This window comes from Dromiciops gliroides, chromosome 5 (assembly GCF_019393635.1).
Source record: "Dromiciops gliroides isolate mDroGli1 chromosome 5, mDroGli1.pri, whole genome shotgun sequence".
Lineage (NCBI taxonomy): Eukaryota > Metazoa > Chordata > Mammalia > Microbiotheria > Microbiotheriidae > Dromiciops > Dromiciops gliroides.
The window spans coordinates 105,557,386-105,575,671 of record NC_057865.1 but is presented as its reverse complement, the minus strand read 5'-3'; the positions used below and the strand labels follow the sequence as shown (position 1 = coordinate 105,575,671).

The 18,286-nt window shown below is 40.0% G+C and overlaps 1 protein-coding gene across 1 annotated transcript in view; it reads left to right on the top strand.

Moving 5' to 3' along the window:
• The window catches only part of TBXAS1 (thromboxane A synthase 1), a 245,680-nt gene that overhangs the window by 61,465 nt on the left and 165,929 nt on the right, over window positions 1–18,286 (top strand). Inside the window, 3 exon segments of the mRNA XM_043966165.1 lie at window positions 204–297; window positions 2,839–2,891; window positions 13,952–14,048. Coding sequence (XP_043822100.1) covers window positions 204–297; window positions 2,839–2,891; window positions 13,952–14,048 — 244 coding nt within the window.

Sequence of the window (18,286 nt, the reverse complement as noted above, 5' to 3'; positions counted from 1 at the left end):
ATTTATGATCCTGTGAATATTTTTCCTTATTCCCTTAACAATTTGGCAGGGTCATAACACAATCACCCCTTTGTCTTTAGCTCCTAGGCCTCTTCAGAACATTTTGCTCCCTGCAAAACCTTACCCTTACCCTGAGATACAACTTGTCTAGATGCAAATATTAATCTCTTGCCTTTGTTGGGTGTTTGATTTTCATTGCTCAGGTATTCCAATTCTGCATTTTCCAGCCTTGAAAAGGCAGGCATTCGACATCCCAAGCCCCTCCCTTTTATTGGCAACTTGACCTTCTTCCAGCAGGTAAGGGAGATTGCTTTCCATACTTTTGCTCATTTGGTACTTGTCAGGGGACGGGGGAGGCGACACGATGGATTTTGCTCAGTATGGGATTTTTACATGCCACCCTTGTATCAAAGACTTCGAATGGAACTCTCTAGAGTTTCACATATGCTCCTTGAAGCAAGGGTGAAGAAACAATTGCCAAAAAATAAAAACAAATCAGAGAAAACAAAATGGTTCTTGCATACCAATGAATGAAGAGATGAATAATGCAAACATCTGGCTGTTCTATTCCCTATACTCAAATTAGAGAGTAATGTTGGAGGGGGGGGGCGATGATTGAAGCACTTTGTTGGTAACACTAAGTAAACTCTAGCTCCTCCTCTTGGCCACATTGTCCATCCCTTCTCCTTCCCCTCCTCTATACATCTTTCCAAATTCTTTCAGAGTGCAGCATTCTAGGTACCTATTTTTACTTGCATGTAGGTTGTCTCTGATAGATGGCCTACCTTCTGTGAGCGCTGGCATGTTATTGTGGAGAGAACATTGGCCTGCAGTCAGGCCTTAGAAAATGCACTAGATTTAGAATCAGAAGCCTGGGGTTTGTCACTTACTAGTGATCTTCAGCAAATAACTTGTTACTCCTTGTTTTTTGAACTGAGGGTTAAAATAAATAATAATAATAAGCATATAAGAAAATGAATAAATAAATAAAAACCAGCCTCCAGACCGGTAAGACATTTTATTTTTATTTTCTCACTTAATAATAGTTTGATTGGAATAACAATACCTGTGCAGTGACTGTAGTATCGTAAGTCATAGAAATGAGGCCTTTGGATTTGGTGGTTAGGAGGTCCTTTGTGGTCTGATAAGATGGGAAAGAGGGGGAAAGAGAAAAGTGGAAAAGGAAGCAGAAAGGAAGCTGGAACTATAATACTATTGTTATTCCAATCAATAAAAGCATCGATAATATGCCAGACAAATGATATTATTATCAAATAATCTAATCTATATGAAATCTTCATCAACTTTAAGGTGTACTATAAAAATCAGCTATTATCTCCATTTCATAAATGAGGAAGCTTGAGGATCTGATGGTCCAAGGTCCTTAGGAGGTATCAGAGCTGGGATCCAAATCCATGTCTCCCAGCACCAAGACTTGACTGAGTGCAGGGCTGGTTCCACTTATCTCACAAGGGTTTTTCTTTTAAAATTTTTTTTCTTTTTTTCTTTTTTTTCGGGGCAATGAGGGTTAAGTGACTTGCCCAAGGTCACACAGCTAGTAAGTGTCTGAGGTCAGATTTGAACTCAGGTCCTCCTGAATCCAGGACCAGTACTTTATCCACTATACCACCTAGCCCCCCACCCCCACCCCAACTGCACTACCTAGCCGTCCCCGCAAAGGTTTTTCTAAACCTTAAGCTATATAAATGTGAATGACTAATTAATCAATCAACAAATTCATTAATGAAAGGAGTTTATTTTTTTTTATCATAAATGAATCCTATTTCCATTATGGAATCTTTTCTGCATGTCCTTTCTTCTCTTCCACCATTTCAATATACTTGTAGTTACACAAAGACATCAATCACATATTAAATGTTGTTGGTATTTTGTCATCTGCATTTCCTTTGGTTTTTCATGATTGGTCTTTATGCTGTTTAAATTTTAGAATGCATTAATATGGCAAGGACCAGTGACTCTTAGAGTAAATTGTTGTTCATTTGGAATCTGCCTAATTGAAACTTGTAGTCTTTTAAACAGGAACTGAGATGAAGTTGTTGGTTTTTGAGGGGTTTGGGGGTTTTTTTGTCCTGCTCCACACTATTCAATTCCTCCTCAAATTAACTTATATTATACTTATTTATAGGGCAGCTATGTGGCATAGTGGATAAAATGCTGGCCCTAGAGTTAGGAGACCTGAGTTCAAATCTGACCTGACACTAACTGTGTGACCCTGCACAAGTCACTTAACCATCTTTGCCTCAGTTAATGAGGTGAAGAAGGAAATGGCATGACTTCCGACACCAAGACCTGACTGAGTCCAGAGTTGCTTCCACTCATCTATCTCACAAGGGTTTTCCTAAACCTTAAAGTGTCAACAAAAATCCAAAGGGGGTCATGATGAGTCTGACTCAATTAATTGACTAAATAACAAACACTTTTTTATGTATTTGCTTTATCTTTCTCCTACCTATCTTCCAACTACTTCTCTTCCCCTCCCCTTGCCCCCTCAAAGTAGAGTGTAAGGCCCTTGAAGGCAAGGACTGTGTCATTATATTCCCAGGGTTAGCACATTGTTTGCACATATTGGTGCTTAATAAATGTTTATTAAACTGAACTAATTTTAATTACTCTGACATTTTCTTGAAAATTTTTTTTTTTTACTAATGGAAGGTACCACCCCTTTGTTTTTTCCTCAAAGTCATTATTTTTCATTATTTCAGGCTGGCTTCCCTCTTTTTCCTTCCCCCCCCCCAGTGATTTTGAATTATTGATATTTACTCTCTTTTTTTATTGTAATTATAGTGACATATTTTGGGGGCTTTGTGCTTTTTATAGGGTTTTTGGGAAAGTCATATGGAGCTGATAAAGACATATGGACCACTGTGTGGGTAAGATAGAAACATCATCCTTTTACTATTTTATTTTGTATATTTAATAGCCCAGAAATAGGGAAGGAATTCCAAGGATCAGTATTTTGGATTTTTAAATATCTACAGAATCTTCACAAAGTGAGTTGTAAAAGTCAGTCAGAGAGGACATGAACCATCAGAATCACCATTGTAACCCCATCCCCTCTTTAGCTAGAGGCCAACACTTAAGAAAGACTTGAGAAGGTCAGACCCATATTTTATCTCAAATCTAATGGTGGAACAAATAAGAGGTGCTATTATTTCCCCATTTTACAGATGTATAATCAAGGCTAAAGGGATAAAAGTGACTCATATCTAACCACGGGAACAGAGGACAGGAATATCAAAATACCACTGATGGTAAAGTCAACTGAAAAGAAAAATATTTTACATATATGTGTGTGTATTTATACACACATACATATACATATATACATATACTTACACATATACATACATACATACGTATAAATGCATTGGAAATAGCTTTAGGAAACACATCCTAAAATATGGAAGATGGGTCAACGTGAGAAGAAAATGACCTTGCAGGAGGTGAGAGTCTGGAGATCTGGAGAGAATCCATGAGAGGAAGCGGGCCAGAAACATAAAGGAAGATGCATGGGAGGGAAGTTGGGGTTGGAGAGTGTGAGAGATAGGAAGCACATTCCAAGTTCATAGACAGTAGATATAAGAAGATGTAGCCTATTAAAATGAGTATGTCAATATATCCATTAATTGATCTGAAACATGAATAAATGCCTGAGGCATTCAACAAATATTTTCTTGAACTGAATCAAACTGTCTATCTTGGCTTCCCCAAAGAGAGGATGTATAATTCCTGTTTAAAAACACTGAGGAGACCTTATGGAATTCCAGGTGTGGAAGTGTTTGGAAATCTGACAGGAAAAAAAATATTTGGCATCCTGGTAGCTTTTTCTTGCTCTAAGTTTCTAAGTGTATTCTGTTCTCTCTTTCTGCTTCGTCTCTCTTTTCTTTCTCCTCTTCTTTCCTATCCAGTCAGGTCCCATGCAGCCTCCTGGTCACCAAATTAGGAGACTTCTCAGTCCTCATTCTCCTTGACCCATTCCATATGCAACAGCTGACACAGGTGACTATTCTAATTCTTCCTGAAATATCCTCTTCTTACCTATTTATCAAAGTAGATGCAACAGGGCTTCTACCTGGAAACACATTTTATTTATCTAGTTGTTCACAGCGTATTGGCATCCAAGACAGCACACATATTATTTCTTCTTTTCTAACATTTCCTCTACCCCCTTCATTCCTCCTCCCACACTCTAAATGTTAGGATTCTACAGCATTATAAACCCATGGCCCACTTCTACTTTGATAGCTTCAACTGGGTGGATAACTCCCAAATCAATAGCTGTAGCCCAGTCCTTGTTTGAAACTGTAGTCTCACATTTCCCACTGCCCCTTGCATCCATATTTCTGCCTGGTTCTTTAAACTCAACATGCCTAAAGGCAAACATCTTCTTCCCCAAACCAGTTTATCTTCCTGTTACTATTAAGGGTATCACCATTCTTTTGGCACCCAGGGCCAAACCTAAGCTTAGATTCTGAGATGACTTCTTGTGTGATCAACTTCCCTCTTCCTCTTGTACCCTATATTCAATTATCATCAAATCCTTACTATCTCTTGCATCCATAGCTCAATACACAGAGCTCTGAGCCAAGTTCAAACCTTTATTACCTTGTACCTGGACTATTGCAGTAACTAGGCTTCGCCCAACAGTGAGGCTCAGTGACTTACTTAATTGAATTTGGAGCCTAGATCAGGAAAGTCTCTTGTTCTGTTTTCTGATTCAAGCTGACTTGAATTTTGCCTCTGTCTGTCCTTTATTACTTAATGATAAATACAACTCGATCTGGCTTTGGACTTCACTTCTGTTGCACCTATTGGTATCTTCATCCTCCTGCCATCTCCACACCAGGGTCACTGTCTCCAATACAAAGGGAATTCCAATCAGAAATACCCATTCCTGGTGGCTAAAAGAAATGATGGCCCCTTACGGCCTATGGGATAATGTCCGAACTTCTTGGTCTGGCATTCAAGGCCCATCACAACCTGACTTGAACATTTCTAACCTTATTTGATACTACTCCCAATTCAGACCCTATTCTCCAGCCAACATAGACTACTTATTATTCCTTGTTCATGCCTCGTGCTGTTCTACTTCCATGACTTTTCTCAGACCGTGTCCCTTTTCTGGCATCTCGGCCTTCCCCTATTCCTTATTGACAAAGATTCTCATCTTTCAAGGCTCAGCTCAAGTGTCTACCTCTTCCATGGAGTCTTCTTCAATTATCCCCCAGACAAAAGGGATCTTGCCTGGCTCTGAATATTATACATTGTTCATATTCTGCTCTTCATATTTGGTATGGTAGTTATTTGTCAGTCACACATTTATTAAGTATCTACCATATGCCAGATCCTATGCTAAGTGCTAGGGTACATGACTTTACCTCTTTCCTAGACTGAAAGCTCTATAAGGGCAGGGATAATTGCCTTATATATTTTCCATACAGGATCATAAGAAAGATAGAGCTGGGGGGCAGCTAGGTGGTGCAGTGGATAAAGTACTGGCCCTGGATTCAGGAGGACCTGAGTTCAAATCCAGCCTCAGACACTTGACACTTATTAGCTGTGTGACTCTGGGCAAGTCACTTAACCCTCATTGCCCAGGCCAAAAAAAAAGAAAGAAATGAAGGTGACAAAAAAACTAAACATATCAAGAAAGATAGAGCTGGAAAGGACCTCAAAGGCAAGTGTCAGAAGTAGGATTTGAACTCAGGTCTTCCTGACTTCAAACCAGCACTCTAATCTTTCCCACTCAACATTCATATAAGAGGAGCTCAATAAATTCTTGTTTAACCTAAATTTGCATCGCCTTCATGTCATGAAGACCACCCAAGAGGATAAGATAAGCAAAAGTCTTTTGCCTCATCATGTCACGCACACTAGTTTTGGTTATGTATTGATGTTGCATAGATCCAGCAGGTCATTTGTGCGTTGGAAATCATTGTTTCAGAAGGGAGTTGTGGGGGCAGCTAGGTGGCACAGTGGATTCAGGAGGACTTGAGTTCAAATCCAGCCTCAGATACTTGACAGCTGTGTGACCCTGGGCAAGTCACTTAACCCTCATTGCCTTGAAAACAAAAAAACAAAAACAGAAGAGAGTTGTAATGGAACTATTTGTCTTGTTCATGGGATAGGACTGACTGTAGCAAATTTGGTTATGAAGACAGGTTAAAATGGACATATAACCCCAAATGACTTAATTTGGCTCTTTTCCTTTCTTTCCTCTCCCTTGATGTTTTTCCAGTCCTTTTCTTTCTCATTGGGTTCCCATTTCCCCAGAATAAACAATGGCTTCAATCCCCACCTTGGGAGGGTCATTCAAGAAAATGGCTTTACTTTGGAGACCCTTCTATGCTAGAGCAGCTAGGTGGCTTACTGGATAGAGTGCTGGGCCTGGAGTCGGGGAAATTAATTTTCCTGACTTCAAATCAAGCCTCAGACATTGATTAGCTGTGTGACCCTGGCCAAGTCACTTAACCCCATTTGCCTCAGTTTCCTCATCTGTCAAAAGATCTGGAGAAGGAAATGACAAACCACTCCTGTACTTTTGCCAAGAAAATAGGGTTACAAGGAATCAGACATGACTGAAAAACAACTGAACAACCATGCTCAGCTATTTTCCCTGAAGCACACTATTAACTCTGAACTTGGCTGTGTCTTCCTGGGAAGGAGAAAAGTTCTCCCAGTGCCTGGCTTCCGGGAACCACTTCCCTCAAGTGGCTTATGCACAGGTTCTCAGAACAGCGCAGAGCCCTTTCGATTTCTTATTTTTTTTAATGTCACTTGAATAATGCGAATGGCACCTCAGTAAGTGATGTTGTGTGTGAAAGTGTTGGTTTCCTTGACAACAAGATGTCAAGTCAACTTTTCAGTTTTAATTAAGTCAATACGTTTTATCTCTTTCATAGAGAAAAAGAAAAAAAAACCACAACCCAAACTCATTTTACTTTAAATCATCTAGAACACTTTCAGGTGAAGTTCTGCAGATCCAAAAAGCAGGGTCACCCTCTACCCACCCCTACTCACATGCCTAGCCCCTCCTCCTCCTCTTCCAAAATCCTGGGGAAAAAAGGATACCATATAATTTGCAGAATCATCTGATGACTAATCTAGAGCCAGGAGGGACCCCAGAAACCATCTGGTCCAACCCCCTCCCCTCTTCTCCCAAATGTGGAAACTGAGGCCCAGGAAGGTGAAATATACTGTCTAAGATCACGCAAGTAAAGAATGAAGCCAGGATTTGAACCCAAGTTCTCTCTTTCCAGAAGCAGGGCTTCTTCTTACAAAGAGAAGCCCCAAAGCCAACATAGATGTTGACATATTGATTCCCTTTCTTTGGCCTGAAACTACTCTTGGATTTCTAAGCTCTGCCCTATTTTTATGATTACTGGATTACACCAGTGTTCAACTTGGGGAAGGGACTTTATTAGGAATAATTTAACCTTCTTGGGCCTCAGTTTCCTTTTCTCTCTTCACAGAGTCCTCACAAAGTTCATTTCTGGGTGAGGCATGGCCAATACATAAATCACTCCCTTGCTCGCATAACACAGTATCTTGGCCTCTGAGCCCATCTGCTGCTGGGCTGGGTCAAGTCTGTTTCAGGGCTCGCTCCTCCCCAGACTTGACTAATGCTACTGCTAGGAGAATCTGTTATCAGCTGCAGTTGCCAGACCTCTGATAGTTCTTAGGACATTTTGGAAATTATAAGATTGGAGGTTGGTCTGTTCATTCTTTTATATTCATTCATCTAAGATCAAGAAAGAAGAAATACAATGGAAGTAGAAGGGAAAGGTGAGATGGCACCCGAGTGGGGGTTTTGCACCCTAGCTGTGTGGTTCTTGCCTTTCTCATCACCCCTTGTGTATGCTCGCTCATTTCCAGCTCAGTAACCAATTAAAAGGCTTTCTGTCAGGGCAGCTAGGTGGCGCAGTGGATAGAGCACCGGCCCTGGAGTCAGGAGTACCTGGGTTCAAATCCAGCCTCAGACACTTAACACTTATTAGCTGTGTGACCCTGGGCAAGTCACTTAACCCCAATTGCCTCACTTTAAAAAAAAAAAAGGCTTTCTGTCACCAAACGATAAGCTGACAAACCAGATACTAGGAGGCTACCATTACAAGCTCCAAGGGATGTAGGGTGTACTCCATCATGCATTTCCAGAAGTGGGCTCACCAAGCCTCCTTGTGGATTGGCAGGCCACGCCTGTGGTGAAGGCTCAGAAAACATGGCCCTTCCTCCTCAGCCAGTGCCCCCTTACAGGAATTCAAAGTCATTTCAAGAGGGAAAAAGTTCTCACAATTGATTGGATGAAGAAAGACCTCATGTAGGAAATGATGCTTTAAAGGGAGCTCTGGATGTTATAAGGTGAAAGGGAAGAAGGAATTCTCTCCAGACTCCCAGGTTCTATGATATGGAATCTGAGTTCGTTGGAATTTAATACCCGCTGCCATCCCAGCAGCTCTTGCTATGCTTGGAGGTCCATGAAAAGAATAATTTCCTGTTTCCCAAGGGAAATGGTAAAGACATTGCTGAAAGGGCAACCTTTTGCTAAAGTTTTACTTAGGCACCTCAAATGAAAATGTACATCCCTGCCTGCCATGCCATCCACAGGGGTTGATTACATCCAACATCAAAACCACCACTGCCGCCACCACTGGTAACAAGCAACCCTTTGCTAAGTTCCAGATAGGAAGTATTTTGTTTAGTGCAGAGACACAAATGCAATCTTTACCTTCTAGGAAATCTGAGTTAAGGCAACACAAGTACGTTTTTCAGTCCACATGTGAGCCCTATATTCCCCTGGAATTGACTAGGACTTTTCTCACTTCAATAATCAAATCACAAATAGATATTTTTTTTCTTTTTTTTTTTTTAACATATAAGGTATTTTATTTTTTCCGTTACATGTAAAGATAGTTCTCAACTTTTGTTTATACAAGCTTTACAATTTCAGATTTTTCTCCCTCCCTCCCCTCCCTCCCCCCTCCCCTAGACAGCAGGCAATCTGATATAGGTTATATCTATATATCTATATACATAGACATATAGATACATACATATATCTATACACACACATATATATACACATAATAACATTAATCCTATTTCTGCATTAATCCTGTTATAAGAGAAAAAATCAGAGCAGTAATGCAAAACCTCAAAATAGAAAAAAAAAAAAACAGCACCCAAAACAAAAGAAATAGTATGGTTCAATTAGCATCTATACTCCACAGTTCTTTTTTTTTTTTCTTGGATTTGGAGATCCTCTTCTATCACGAGTTCCCTGGAACTCTTCTGTGCCATTGCATTGGTGAGAAGAATATAGTCCATCACAGTAGGTCAATACTCAATGTTGATGATACTGTGTACAATGTTCTTCTGGTTCTGCTCATCTCACTCATCATCAGCTCATGTAAGACCCTCTAGGTTTCTCTGAACTCCTCCTGCTCATCATTTCTTTTTTTTTTCTTTTCTTTCTTTCTTTTACATATAAGGTATTTTATTTTTTCCGTTACATGTAAAGATAGTTCTCAACTTTTGTCTATACAAGCTTTACAATTTCAGATTTTTCTCCCTCCCTCCCCTCCCTCCCCCCTCCCCTAGACAGCAGGTAATCTGATATAGGTTATATCTATATATCTATATACATAGACATATAGATGTATATATATATATATATATATATATACACACACACACACACATATATATACCCATAATAACATTAATCCTATTTCTGCATTAATCCTGTTATAAAAGAAAAAATCAGAGCAGTAATGCAAAACCTCAAAATAGAAAAAAAAAACAACAGCACCCAAAACAAAAGAAATAGTATGGTTCAATCAGCATCTATACTCCACAGTTCTTTTTTTTTTTCTTGGATTTGGAGATCCTCTTCTATCATGAGTTCCCTGGAACTCTTCTGTACCATTGCATTGGTGAGAAGTATATAGTCCATCACAGTAGGTCAACACTCAATGTTGATGATACTGTGTACAATGTTCTTCTGGTTCTGCTCATCTCACTCATCATCAGCTCACACAAGACCCTCCAGGTTTCTCTGAACTCTTCCTGCTCATCATTTCTTACAGCACAATAGTATTCCATTGTATTCATATACCACAACTTGTCCAGCCATTCCCCAATTGATGGGCACCCCCTCAACTTCCAATTCCTTGCTACCACGTAAAGAGCAGCTATAAATATTTTTGTACATGTGGGACCCTTTCCCCTTTCCATGATTTCTTTGGGAAAAAGACCTAAAAGTGGAATTGCTGGGTCAAAGGGTATGCACAGCTTTATCGCCCTTTGGGCATAATTCCAAATTGCTCTCCAGAATGGTTGGATCAGCTCGCAGCTCCACCAACAATGAATTAGTGTTCCAATTTTTCCACGGCTTCTCCAACATTTATTATCTTCCTTTTTTGTCATTTTAGCCAATCTGATAGGTGTCAGGTGGTACCTCAGAGTTGTTTTAATTCACATCTCTCTAATCATTAGAGATTTAGAGCATTTTTTCATATGGGAATAGATAGCTTTGGTTTCTTCATCAGAAAACTGCCTGTTCATATCCTTTGACCATTTCTCAATTGGGGAATGACTTGGATTCTTATAAATTTGATTTAGTTCCCTATATATTTTAGAGATGAGGCCTTTATCAGAAATACTGGCCTCAAAAAGTGTTTCCCAGCTTTCTGCCTCCCTTCTAATTTTGGATGCATTGCTTCTGTTTGTACAAAAGTTTTTTAATTTAATATAATCAAAATCATCCATTTTGCATTTTATAATATACTCTATCTCTTGTTTGGTCAAAAACTGTTTTCCTTTCCAAAGATCTGATAGGTAGACTATTCCTTTCTCTCCTAATTTACCTATGGTATCACCTCTTATGTCTAAATCATGTATCCACAAATAGATATTTTTAAAGCCATTCAGGCCAAGTCCCACAAAGTGGATTTCATGGAAAGGCTCTTTAATCCTGGCTGCCCAGTGGCCCATGGCCCATTGCTGCCACCTCAAGAGGAGGCAGAATCAGTTGAGCTCCATCAAAATGATGTTCTGTATCATGCCCTATGACCTGACCCAAATGCACATGAGTCCCCTGACCTTGGTTTTCAACGCTGAACCTGACCCTGACTCTTTATGATCCTGACTTTGGTCCTCACTTCCCATACTCTGGCTTGCTCTTGGACTTCCTGACCAATTGTCACCAGTGTTCCACAGATAATGTGACCTGTTTCCTTTTTACTTCTCATGTTCCTTCCCAGCACCCCTCTCCTCCCCATCTCCTACAGTTTGTTGTCCTTGCTCCTGTGATATCACAGTGCCTGTGGTAGAATCAGGCTCTCTCAAGGGCAGGGGAGTGAAATCAGCTGACATAATCAATCATATATGCCCCTCTGGCTGAATCTGTAACATAGCATCATCATTGCTCAGCTCCCCGCTTTTGGTATGATATAAAATAACACAATAAGACAAGTATGGACCACACAAATGATCCAAAGAACATATACCCCACTGGTGCTACTAGCCCCGTTTACCAGCAGATTAGTAAACCAATAAACCAAGAGACAGGTGAGAAATACCCTAGTCCCAGATCCCTACAACTGTCCCACTGTTCTGCTGCCACAAGTTCCACCTAACCTATTACTAGCCCTGCACATTCTGCTCACCACCATAGGCTGATTTGAGAGGATCCCAGTGTTACTTCCATTTACATACACTGGCAACTCTGCTTTGGACTAGGAGGGTATTTGGGGGGATGGTTTAGCTGAGATGGAGACCAGTTCAGATCTCTAGAGTTGGAACCTTGGAATTACCCCCATGCCATGATTTGGCCCAAAAAAAGGCATGTGACCAACCAAAGGGAGAGCAGGAAGGTGGGTCAGAAAAGAATAGGTCAAAGGTCTGATCAGTAGGGGGATTGGTCCATGAGTGGCTTCAGTGCCTCAAGTCTGGGAGAGTTAAGGTGATCCAGACTGCCCCAAACACCATCAGAAGAAAGACTCTTTCACTCACCCCTCCACTTCCACCCCCACATTTAAATTTAACCAAAGCTTGGTGATGTTCCTTCCCATTTCTCCACCCAGACCCTGACTTAACAAAAGAAAGTTACCTTCTAAGGAGTTACTCATCATATGGTGACAGAGATCATTGGAATTTAGATCTCTTACATTTCACCCTTTCTTTGGCTTAGAAGCTAAAGCCACACCCTGATGCTGAGAACGAAAGACTGATTTAAGTGAGACAATTGGGATGTGGCTGTAACAGCATATGTGTACTGCTGTGTGTATGTGCACATACTTGCCAACACACACATCTCTCTGCTCAAATAGTCCCTATAGCATGTGGACTCTAACATTTAGGGACAGAAAAATTATGATTTGAATGCTTCCTGATTCCCCCACCTCCCCGACTAGCTGCCATCTAACTAATAATTTAGTAACCTGACATTTTTGTATCAGCAACTTTGCCTTATAAGCTGTTCTTCATGTTTATGATTCTTGCTGTGAAAAAAAATTACTTCCCTAACATCTGTTCTGAATTTGTTTTTTCTTTAATTTTATTTATCTACTCACTGTTGAATTCAATTTGAGCCAAGAACAATAACTTGAATTGGAATCTTCAGTGTCATTCAGGTTTTTATACGCTCCAATAAATCTCTTAATTACTCTTTTTATTGTTATGAGACACACACACATATATATATATATTCATACACACACAGATTGGTTTATGGCATACCTCTACCTGTCTCCCTGGGATGGGCAGTGGAAGGGTAGAAAGAGAATAGGTTTTATTAACTAAATAAATTAAATGACTACATATTTTTAATGGTGTTTGGGGGCTGTCTTCACTGGTTTTCCCCATAAACCCTTGAGTTTTTCTCTTGCTTCCCAACTCCTCTGTCTAATCAAGGTATTCCTTTGCAGACAGTCTCACTGTTGAGCAGGATGTTTAGAGACTCTTCATAGCCCCATGGATTGATGGCTATAAAGGACTTTAGAGGTCATTAGTCTGATCTCCTCATTTTGCCCTTGAAAAGATTTAGGCCCAGAAAAAGGAAGTGGTTCCCTCAAGGTCAATAAATGACAGAGCTAGGATTTGAACTGAACCCCTCTCACCCTAAATTCGAGATTCCTTCCAGACCCTATCCTCACCCATGGAACATACCCTATATAGGAAATAAAAAAGTGTTACTTGGGTTGGATCTGGATTTTAAAATGGATTTTGAGAGATTTGCTCCCATCTCAGAGGAAATTTCCCAGCTTGCCATTCCTTCTGGATTACACAAGAAAACCAGCTTCGACCATCCCCTCACATGGGTTGTCACTAACTGAGTTTATATTCAGATCTAAAGTCCACAAAGGAGAACATCATGTTCTTCTTAGACAGTGTCGGGCAAACAAACAAAGATGAGAGGCCTAAAGGGTCAAATTAGTCCCGTAGGTCTGGAAGAGAACTTTAAAAGTCATTTAGTCTAGCCTGTTCAATGTACAGATAAGGAAATGAGGTCCAGAGAGTTTGGGATACTCGCCAAAGGTCACATAGCCATGGTGCAAAGCAGGCTCCTTATTTCCAGATCCAGTGCTATTCTTACTGCACTGTAATTATTTTCTCTGTAACTCAGTTTCCACATCTATTAAAGGAGGGGGTTGGCCTAGAGAAGACCTAAGGTCCTTGCCAGCTCTAAATTTAAGACCCTATGATGCATGCAGAGAAGAGTACAGGGAATTTCGCTTTATCTTCTACTTGGGAAAGTGTGTGTGTGTGTGTGTTAGTCTGGTTGATGCACTCAAGATGAGTGGAACATGTACTTCATGACCACTGGGTACCAGTCCCTTTCCTTTTTCTCTTCTATCCCTTAAGGTGATTGGATCTCCCAGCCTGAGACCCATTGATCTAAAGGCATCATTATTTGATTCTTTTCTCCCAGGTACTATCTTGGCCGTCGGATGTACATTGTGGTGTATGAGCCGCAAATGATCAAGGAGATTTTAGTGAAGAACTTTGGCAACTTCACCAACAGAACGGTAAGTGGTTTCCATTCTTCATATGGTATGGTCTGAAGAAGCATTAAAAAAAAAAGCTTCATGTCTGAGCTACAGAAATCAAATTCTCTTTCCTGCCTAATTGGGTTCTGATTCAATTCAATTAAAATAAGAGTTCTTGAATGAGCTCAGAAATGAAAAGGACAGCTACAAAAACACAAATACAGAATAGTCATGCAGACCTGTAAGAATTATGTTTAAGAAGTCTAAAGCCCAGGGTGAACCAAAATGAGTTGGAAATGTTTAAATGACCCAAGAATGCCAGGATGACTCAAACAGTACTTTTAAAGCTACAGGATGACAGATTTAGAGCTGGAAGGGGGCAGTGAAGCCACCGAAGCCCAGAAAGGGTAAATAATTTGCCCAAGGTCATACGGGACCCATACAACCCAATTCCCCTGTCTCCAAATCCAAAAACTCTATTTATTCCATCCATTCTGTTTGGGAACAAGAAGAATGAGGAGTTATAGGCTGAGTGCTAGGGAAATAGAATATAATAGAACCTTTATTATTTACATCATAGGGTTGTTGTGAGCCTCAGATGAGGTAATATATGTAAAGTGCTTTTCAAACATTAAAGCACTTACATAGACATCTCCTATCATCACTACCATCACCAGCATAAGCATCTGAATCATTATATAGAAAAGAATGTGGTTATCATTAGTACAAACATGGGTTTACTAAGAACGAAATCATGCCCAACTTTTTTGATGGGTGACAAGGGAAATGTCATAGCTATATAGCAGAATATTTAGATTTCAACAAAATACTTGATAAAAATTCCCATGACCTCTTTGTATGGAAGATAGTAAAATATGAAAAGCATAATAATGCTGTTAAATACATTTTAGCTAGTCAAACATTCATTTCCAAGCAGTGTTGATTTGTAGATGTGGTATCAGGGAGGGCATTTACAATGCTATCATGTTCTCTTTGGCCCTGTCCTGTTCAACATTTTTATCAATGACTTGGAGGAAGACACAGAAAGCATGCTTATTTCATTTGCAGATGACCCAAGACTGGGAGGCAGAGCTAATGTGATAGATAACAGAATCAAGATTCAAAATGATCTCAACAGTCTGAAATGCTGGGCTGGAACCAGACAGATGAAATTTGACTGTGAAAAATGTACACTCTTGTATTCAGTTTGAACAACCCAATCACAGAAGTACCAGATAGGAAAACTAAGAGCAGTTTGAAAAAATAAATCTTAGGGTTTCAATTGACCCTAAACTTAGTTTGAACCAACAGTGTTGGTTACATATTTTGTTATATATTTTGTATCAACTTCTCTGTGTACATTTTGCATCACTGCAGTACAACAGAATAAATATAAACTCCTTGAGGGCAGGAACTGTTATATTTTTGTTTTTGTATCTCCCTTGCTTAAAATAACACATTACATAAAGATGATTAATCAATGTGTATGGAATTGATTGAATTGAACCAAATTCCAAGAGGAAGGTGAGAAAATTTCTAGCTTTGTGAGAAGCAAGGGTTCTTTACCTGGGGTCTACCAACCTGGGAATAAATGTTAAGGGTCCATGATCTTGAATGGGGAAAAAACTCTCATCTTTATTTTAACAAACATCTACCTGAAATTTAGCATCTCCTTAAATTATTATTTTTAAAAATGCATATTATTAGAAGGGGCTCATCTATGATGCACAAAATGGTTAAGATCCTCTGGTATAGAGAGAAGAGAGAGAATTCCTCAGATAGCACTAATTAAAGGTACATTGACGAGAGAGCATTCAAACCACACTAGGTTGACCTAAATGTTTTGGGGAGCTGTAGATAGTAAATCATTATGGTGGTAGCTACAGCTGCCTACTCAGTGGCAACAGCCCCCAGCTATTCACAACTGATCAGGTTGATCAGGGAAGAAGAGGCAAAGATTGTAGTTGTTTGTCCTTTGTTCCCGAGGACTGTAACTGATGTCATGATTTGCAGTCAATTGGATTTAAGTGAGGCAGAGATGTGCAAGGTCACCAACCTCATTCTCTCCTCCACAGCAATCTGGGTCCAGTAACAAGATATACATCAAGAAGAATGGAAATGGCCCTGGATATTTAAGGCAATTGGGATTAAGTGACCTGCCCAGTGTCACACAGCTAGTAAGGTATCTGAGGTGAGATTTGAATTCAGGTCCTCCCAACTTCAGGGTCAGCGCTCTATCTGCTGAGTCACCTGACTGCCCCAGGCAAATAAAAAGAGTAGTCAGAGACCATGAAAGGAGCCAGATAGCCTCCAAGTGATACACTCAGTCAGATTAGGCACTTAAGCAACACTGAACAAGATGGTGGTGAAACAGATTTCCAATAGGTTCCAGAAGGCTGTTCTGTTCCTCTCCAGACACTGAATTCAGGAGTCAAGGAAGCTCAAAGACTTGGGCCATTCTGAATTGAAAACATTGTGGCCACCAAGAGAACTATATTGGGGTGGGTCTTACTTAGAATTATGAATGAATGGAGCTTTGATTTTTTTTTTTTAAGTAAGAGCGCATAATACCTCAGGAAACATAAGCTACTGAGTGGTATTCATGTTATACCCGGAAGGGACCTTACAGATAGACTAGTTCACTGGTTCCAAACTAAAATAGAAATTATTCAGTTGTGTCTTCATGACCCCATTTGGGGTTCTCTTGACAAAGATACTGGACTGGTTTGCCATTTCCTTCTCCAGCTCATTTTATAGATGAAGAAACTGAGGTAAACAGGGCAAAGTGACTTGCCTAGGGTCACACAGCTAGTCAGTGTTTGAAGCTGGATTTGAACTTAGGAAGATGAGTCTTTCTGACTTCAGGTCCAGTATTCTATCCACTGCACCAATTAAGCTACCCCACAATGACCATTTATATAATCCTTTAAAGTGTAGAAAGTGCTTTGCATATGCTAACTTGGCCCTGATAATAATGCTATATGTTATCAAGGTGTTTTTACTATCCCCATTTTTACAGCCCAGGAAATTGCAGCTGAAAGAAGGTAAGGGACTCTTCTCAGGGCCACACAGCTATTTTGAGACAAGATTTGAACTCAGGTCTTCCAAGTTCAGTACTCACTGAGCTGCCTAAAAATAAATTGTCCCAGGTTGCAATGTTTACAATTCAAAATGTTCCAAGTCTTCAAGCTAATTTCCTGTCTGTGATAAAAGTTTCTCCAAACCCATAGTAACTTGTTTAAAAAATAGCAATTGGTATGGAATTGTTTTAATGTTTCAAAAATCAAAGTAAATTCTGCCTCTTGTCTGTTTGCTTATTTAGTGACTCAAAGATCTCCAGCACTTGAGTAAGTCATGATTTTCCCTTCTGGAAACAATGTTGCCAGTTCCCCACTATTTGTTTAACTGTTCAGCAATCCCACACATCTTCATAGATGCATTCATTCAACATGCATTTATTGATCACCTACTATGTTCAAAGAACATACATCCCTTGTTATGTTTAGAAAAATCCATTTGTATTAGATAAATCTTTTTTTTTAATCCAACCTGTGATATCATCAGTATGGGGAGTTCCTACCAACACAAACTGCAATTTGTGGTCTTAGAGAGCTGCCTGGGGGCACTGAGAGATCAGCTGACTTTGCCCAGGGTCACACAGCCAGTTGTCAGAGACAGGACTTCAACCCAGATGTTCCTGCATCCAAGGCCAGCTTTTTATCCACTCTACCTGGCTGTCCTTTCCCACAAATCATGCTGTAAAGTAATTAAAAGTCATTCTTTCCATTTGCTGACAGTCCCAAGTGACTCCCTCCACAAGGTCAGATTACCTACCTGGTTCATTAGAGTAGTAGCTAAACTTACAGATGTGACTGATAGACCGTAGGCTTGCCTCTTCAACATGGTTCTTAAGCATCAAACTTCGCCTTGAGCAACTAACTCATGGAACCATTTTCTTAACCCTGGGCACCACAGCTGGACATCTTTTCCTTTTGTCAAGGAGAGGGACTACCAGCTTCAGCCTCAAGTCATGCCCCTGGTCCTATCTATGGGATGGACCATAGATATGAATATGGTGGTTTTTGCTACCCCATTCACAAACACATTTGTCTGGCTCGCTTCAGCTTAATTTCCAAGATCCATCTTGGCCTTGTTTTCTGAAAGCTCCCCCAGGACATCTCTCAATACCTTCATTACTTCCTGTCAGTGTTCCCTGGTGATGGAATCACAAGTTATATTTGACCCCACATCAATCTACTTAGCATTTATAGAAGTCT